Here is a 6,981-nt window from a genome sequence, read left to right on the forward strand (position 1 = left end):
TTTGTATTTGAATATTACTTTGTGTAGTCATGTGCGAAATTTATATGCATGTTTCTCATGTTCTCGGCATATGCATTCATAAATGCCTTGCACCATCCTCAGGTGTCAGCCAGCACGTGGCTATCCTGTTGTCCTTCGAACACCAGGATCGGGATGCGATGTATTAGGGAGATTTGGACTCATATTTAAGCTCAATTGTAAGATTTGAGTCCAAATTGTTAAGTGCATTGAAGATAAGTAGTAAAGTGACATATTGAATGAAGAACGGGAGAAGAACTAAATGAGAGATTATTAGATAGAATAAAGAGAATTTACAGACAGAACTAAGAAGGGCAGAGCAAAAGGTGAAAAAGGAAATCAAAACACGCCCCTACAATGGTCAGGATTGTTTGATCCCCTCGCCAGGGAGGAGGAGATCCGGAGAGGATCTCAACCCCTACTACTTTTATACAGGCAATTGGGGTAAAAATTTCAACCCATCAATCAAGAACCATAAATTTATCGGGCTAATTAATCTCGAGTCGAGTTTGAGATGGTCCACTTCACCTTGGCAGAAGTAGCTTCAGCTTCCAATTGTTTGATCTATATATTGGCATAAAAAAGAAAATGTGCGGTCATGCAAAATACTTGTTCGATCTACAAGATTATATCAGATTCGAACTTGAGACCTCTTCTTCTAACATGCGAAAGAGAATCACCACTAAGACCAAGAGCTAATTCCACTTTGCAAAAACAAACTTTACATAAACCAACTAGCTATTCCACTTTGCTGGAATCACGTCCCAAAAAATGAATCGACAAATATTGCTAAATCGACTTAGATATAAGATAGAAATAATGAACTATTCGCATAAATCCTTGCAGAGACAGCATATACGAGTAAATCAGCAAGAATCTAGTACCCAGAAGAAAGAAGAAACAAAAGTCTAGCAAGTCTCTCTAGCACAGAGCACAACATTCCAAAATTTAGATCGTTCAATCCAAAACAAAACGATGAAATATGAAAGGCGCAACTTGAAACACTGTACGAAATCTTAAGAAACAACGTTAAGTTTCAATATCAAAGTAAAAGATGCATTTTTTATGAAAGTAAATTCAAGTGCCTCACTTGAACACGGACATCCTGCCTAATTGATCAGACCAGGAAGTTGATGAAGGTGCACAAAATTAGTCCTAAACCATGAAATATATAAACGGTTCCCAAAACTAGCTTACTATTCATGTCTATCTCTCTCATATGTCCGTCCTACAACTTATATCAAAGAGAAACTTCTACGATAAGGCTAACTCACCACAACCTAGCTCAGAATCCATATCTTTCTCGTTGAAGCCCTCTTCCTCCTTAGCCAACTCTCTCTTCGCTTCCTCAAGCTCTGCCTCTGTGACAGCAAGGGCAGCACTCCGCCTCTTCTTCTCATTATCCAAAGCTTCAACGTCTTCTCTCAACCTCTTCACTCTCCTAGCCCTTTCCAGAAACTTCTTCATACCCAAAGCAGATTGAACATGTGGCTCCAGCCAAGCCAAGTCAAATCTGAACATCTCGACATCCTCCCATAAACTTTGAAGGTGAGCAAAGGCATCCCCATTCATATCCTTTACCTTTGTTGTTTTAAGAAAATGCAAGAGCCCTCCGAGCACTGTCAAAGCACATTCAATAACTTTACGATTCTTCTTACGTACGCACTCAATCAACAAAGGATGCAATGAACAAGCTTCCTCCAGCAGCGGAAAGAAAGCTCTCTCTATTAGTCCCAACCCACGAAATTCCAAAAGCTCCCCCGTTGGCTTGGTGGGAATTTCCTCAACCTCCTTGACTAGAGAAGGGTCAGGAAGGCTTTCAACAATAGCCTTAGTGCAAACTTGTTCAGGACCTGATGTTTCTTGGAAAGGAGTCAGCGGTTCTGAACTTGGTGTCTTAGGTGTCGGAGAAGATTCTGGAGTATGCACTGAATGCACATGTGAAGGTTCCTGCCCACCACGCTCTTTCATTTCGGGCTCCATAAGTGCAGATTCTGCAAAACCATTAGCTCTTTGGTATATTGGAATATGGACCTTCACTTCAACAATGCATTTATCATTCACAAGATAACCTGCAGTCTCGTCATAAAGTTCACTGAGCAGCATGAATGAATTGAAGCCCCATTCACTTGTGGGTTCTTTGAACTTTTTATAAGAGCCTGTGAATAAAAATATAAAGGAATACAAAACTTTAATCAGGTACGCAAAGCACATCAAAGGTAATACGGAAAAAACAATAAAAGAAGTCCATTTGGGAATTTACTACAGAAGCAAATTGTCAACAAAGATGACCTCAATCAATGATCAAGAACTCATGCTAATTATAATAACATATTTGGAGATGGACTTCCTTCCATGTGTAAACGTACTTAACCCAGGCATAAATCCATTAGCTTTAAAACCAGAAAGTTTAAGAAAAAATAAAAACTAAGCTGCCACCAGTGTCCCAAATCCATAGCAAATCTCATATAACATTGACAACCATCCATATAATTATGCAAAACAAATCAGAGTCTGGGATCCAATAAATATTATCACCACCAAAGCTTAAAGGAAGAGAAATTCTAAATAGTTCTTGATGACACATCCAAACTAACTGATCCGAAAATCAAAATTATGGTTTCATTGATAAAGATCAGCTACTCAATCTATACTAGAACCTCACTCCAAAAACCTTGTTTGAAATCTTTATATCCAAATGCAACAAACTTGTTCCAACAACCAACAACGCGTGTCGCATGAATGAGATAATGATCATTTAAACAATTTGTACTAGAAACTCACTCCAAATTCTTTGTTTTCAATCATTCAATCCAAATGCACCATAACTTATTGCAACCAACAACGCATGCCACATAAGTGATCAGTATCAGTCAAACAATTATGCTAGAAACTCACTCCAGATCAATCAGTTAAAACAAGTTATACTACATATCCAAATACACCTCATGTTGTATAGATGACAACGCTCAGCAAAACAATTTACAATCTTATACTAGAAACGCACTCCAAATCCCTTGTTTTAAATCTCTCCATCCAAATCCACCATAACTTGTTACAAGTAACGAACGATGCGTGTCACATATAAACAACAAACAACAACAGAATCATGATGGAAAGCACAAGGAAATCCATTCAATGAGTTTCGATTGCCAAAACCACAAGATCACATAGAAAGAACATAAACATGAAACGGTAAAAGTTATACCCTTTGTAGCCCTTGTAATTGTCTTATTGCTGTCCAGTTGATTGAGCACACTCAAGCTGAAGTGGGCAAATCTAGTCCAACCAGATTCCAGAGTTGAAGCACTTGGGACACACAAGTACATGGAGAAGTGCATTTCAGAATTTACTTCGTTGACCTTCGGCCATACTAGGATCGTCCTGACCAAATCAAAATTATCAAACCAAAAAGGTGATCTTGAAGTGTTCACAATCAAAAAAAAAAAAAAAAAACCAAAATATTAGAGAATAATTTTACCATTTGAAACCAGCGATGGTGAAAACGTCAGAGTAATGCCTTTCGTTCTTGAGCTTAGAGAAGTTTTCGATCACCCATGTGAATGTCCCAGACACCTCTTCTTCTTCCTTGTTCTTGCTCTTCATCTACAAAACAGAAAAATTCAAATAAATAAAACCCATAAAAATGGTCACCCAACCATCATAGCAATCCTAACCATGATCAACGGTGAGAGAGAGTGAGAGAGACAGAGAGAGGGGAGAGAGAGAGGAAAATACTCTCCACTCCCCAGCAGAGCACACACTAACACTGCAGCACGGAATCTCTGAGTACAAAACCTCCAATTATATGATGGCTCAGTCAAGCAATGTCCAAAGGGGTCCCACGCTCGTGGTTTTATTTTTTATTTTTTTTATTTTTTGAACTTTAGTTAAAAAATCATATTTTTATGCTAAAAAATTAGTCTTAGTACTATTTATTTTACTTTTTATTTTGTCTTTATCGTTAAAACTCAAAGTCAATCTTAGTACTATTCATTTTACCCTTTATTTTATTCTTATTGTTAAAACTCAAAGTTTCAAACTTTTTTATTAATTTTTTTTAGAAAATATAAATATATTACCAACAAATAAATATTACACATGAAGAGCCCAAATATACATTGAACAAAAGAAAAAATGGACCCTTAAAACACACATTAAAACATACATTGAACCAAAGCCCAAGAAAGCTTTAGGACCCAGCACAAACACACCACACAACAGAAGAAACCCTAAACCACATTGGCTACTGTAGCAGTTCCTCTTGCCATCGAAACTCCCCAACGAGTCGAAGCCATCTCCGCCATAAGGACCTGCCATCACACCATCTCGAGTCCCAAAGTTAAGGAAGAAAAACGCCGCTCCATCATCCACGAACCACCAAAATGATCGTCGCTCCATCCTCCACCCACGCTCTTGCTTTATGTCTAACAAAAGGGGCGGATATTGCCATCCCAATGTCTTATTTTTTCACCTATTTAATAACATATTTATCCTTTTGTAAGAAAACTTTTAAATCCTTATTTAATTAATTACTAAAATTTGGAAAATATTGTTATGTAATTTGTGGATGGCCCACGAATACTTTGTTACTATTCATCCAAAGAAAAATCAGATGAGTTATCATTCATATGAAGAAAGTTTGTAAAGCAAATAGTCTTGGAACAGTAATCTTTTGCCTATAAAATGAGAGCATACGGAGGAAGAAAGAAAGAGATAAAGAAAAGAAGAGAGATGAGAGGAAGAAGAGAAAGAAGAGAGATACAGAAGAAAATACCAGTAAGCTGGGTTAGAGAGAAGAGAGAAAATAGTATGAGTTATCCTTGTACTCCTATTATTTCACATAATGAAAGAAAGTATTATTGCTGCCCCGATGACGTAGGTACGCTTGCCGAATCTCGTAAATATTGTGTCTCATTTACTTTATGTTCCACTGCACACATACCGTTGATTTTATAACACGTTATCTGCACGTGAAGCTCTCGTGTTAGTGAAAATCGTACACTATAAATCTGATGAAGCACTACCTACCTCTCACATTTGTCGGCTGTAATCCCAAAGATAAAAAAAATCTTTTCATTTCATTTTCATATCTCTATATGACTAATTTTCTTAAGGTAAATTTACATTTGTTTATATAACTATTATTATTATTGGCAGAAAATCTGACAGTCATGAAAGCAGCTTCTGAACTCCAACTTGTTAACCTTAGATTGAGATACTTCCTTCTTAAAAGTTGTTCGTCTGCCTAGTACCTATAACATATAAAAAATTTCAGAAAATTCCAACACTGCGATCGTCCTAGATGTTTGAAACACCAACTCAGTTTCCAATTCTGCAGAAAACTGGACAACCATATTATGAGTGGCAAAACTCCATTTTAGGTAGCTCAGATCGAAAATGTCTTCAAGAAAGTTGTTCAATATCCTCTTATCCATATCACACTAAAATTTGAGCCAAATCTAATGATTTGATCTTCTCATATTTTGCAGAAACTACTCTTAACTCCAAAACTTTTGGGAACCATTTCGATTTTTTCGAAACTCACCAGAGGAGGAACACCAATTGGGACTAATTGTTACTTTTACTTCATGGGTGACTAAAAGGACTTAAAATTGTGAAATGAAAATAAAATAAAAATGATGAAATAAAAGAAAAGTGAAATGGGGCTAAAGCTTTTGGAATGGAGTGGTTTTAGTTGCACCATAAGAAAAAGTAAAATTGATAGTGGGAAGTAATAACGGCACCACCACTATGTGAAGAAAAGGTTTTTGGAATGGTGTGCTGACACCATGTGAAAAAAAGAAGAAAAATAATGATATTCAAAATGGACCCGCCAGTACACTTCTTTATTAAAAGAGTCTGATACTTTTGTTTTATGAAATATGTTGGTTTAAAGTCCTATCACAAGTTCTATTTATTTACAGTGGGTAGAATTATTACCCTTTGCTTTAAAACTTTGACATTTATGTGAATGGTGCTGGTTCAAAGCCCTTGTCACAAGCTTTATTTACTTAAAAAAAATTTATTTATCATGGCTGGAATTCCCGCATATTGCTTTAACTTATTTAGTGTATTACATTTTGTTATGATGAGTATTTAAAGGACCCGAAGTTCCTTAATCAGATTAGAACATGGAGTTTCTAGATCCTAATCATATAAAAAGATTGGACCTGAAGTTCCTCGATCAAAAATCAAAACATGAAGTTTTTGAATAAATTGAGAGAGCAGTAGTTCCTCAATTAAAATAGAGTGACGCCCATAAATGCCTCAGTCCACAAACTATTAAATGAGGGCCAAAAGTTTCTTGCTTCATGTAAATGAAGACCATAAGTTTCTTCATCCATGTACAGATTAAGTACAGGTATGAACTCCAGAAATATGAACCTAAAGGTTCTAATGATGTCAATATTGAAAATAAATTTCGAGTACATATGAATAATGTTTTAACTTGAAGTTCAAAATATGAATAATGTTAAGAACTTGAAGTTCTAACATTTTGTGTGGGCATATATTATACGTGGTATGAGTTAATTATCGCAATTTCCGTCATACCTGAATTTCTTCCTTTTGGGAATAAGAAAATGGTGAACGTAGTAAAACCCGATTTTGTGACCATCGTCATCTCACACAAGAGATGCTTTCATGAATTCATAATGCTCGAGAACTTATGTGGAAGCATATGATATTAGAAAATATATATACTTAAAGGCTCATTGAATCATATTCATGGAACCAGAAGTTTCCTTTGGTTCCCATATATAATAAGCCAAAGTAGAAGCTTTCTGACATGTATAAAATCAAATGGGAGAAAAAAAAATTTATATATACACATGAGTTACAACAACAAAAAGTAAACAAATGGGGGGCCTTCATAAAGGTTGTTCATGTGAAGTCTCAGTACTTGGCAGTACCCCAAAAGAGGGAGGCACTGGAGATTGATCATGTAACGCTCTAGTACTT

At 36.1% G+C, this 6,981-nt stretch overlaps 1 protein-coding gene and 1 long non-coding RNA gene across 2 annotated transcripts; one reads left to right on the top strand and one right to left on the bottom strand.

Annotated features, from left to right (window-relative positions):
• Positions 1–271: 271 nt before the first annotated feature.
• On the bottom strand, positions 272–3,723 carry LOC103946163 (MATH domain and coiled-coil domain-containing protein At3g58370). The gene is made up of 5 exons (XM_009356807.3): positions 3,696–3,723; positions 3,500–3,624; positions 3,227–3,402; positions 1,293–2,177; positions 272–582 (listed from the first exon to the last, which is right to left on the bottom strand). The coding sequence occupies exons 1-5, from the start codon at positions 3,696–3,698 to the stop codon at positions 563–565; spliced, it is 1,209 nt and encodes a 402-aa protein (XP_009355082.2). The 5' UTR covers positions 3,699–3,723; the 3' UTR covers positions 272–562.
• A 1,024-nt stretch (positions 3,724–4,747) lies between these two features.
• LOC125471858 lies at positions 4,748–5,855 on the top strand. The gene is made up of 2 exons (XR_007253926.1): positions 4,748–4,900; positions 5,511–5,855. It is a non-coding gene; the product is annotated as an uncharacterized LOC125471858 (long non-coding RNA).
• Positions 5,856–6,981: the final 1,126 nt, after the last annotated feature.

The sequence above is a fragment of a genome, unplaced genomic scaffold (genome assembly GCF_019419815.1).
Source record: "Pyrus x bretschneideri cultivar Hongxiangsu unplaced genomic scaffold, Pyrus_bretschneideri_v1 Contig62, whole genome shotgun sequence".
Lineage (NCBI taxonomy): Eukaryota > Viridiplantae > Streptophyta > Magnoliopsida > Rosales > Rosaceae > Pyrus > Pyrus x bretschneideri.

Excerpts from the sequence above, each read along its gene's own strand:
- LOC103946163 (XM_009356807.3), bottom strand. Across the intron at positions 3,403-3,499 it reads ACCATCGCTGGTTTCAAATG|GACGATCCTAGTATGGCCGA; the intron begins GTAAAATTATTC and ends TGATTTGGTCAG. Across the intron at positions 583-1,292 it reads GGATTCTGAGCTAGGTTGTG|ATCAAACAATTGGAAGCTGA; the intron begins GTGAGTTAGCCT and ends GCCAATATATAG.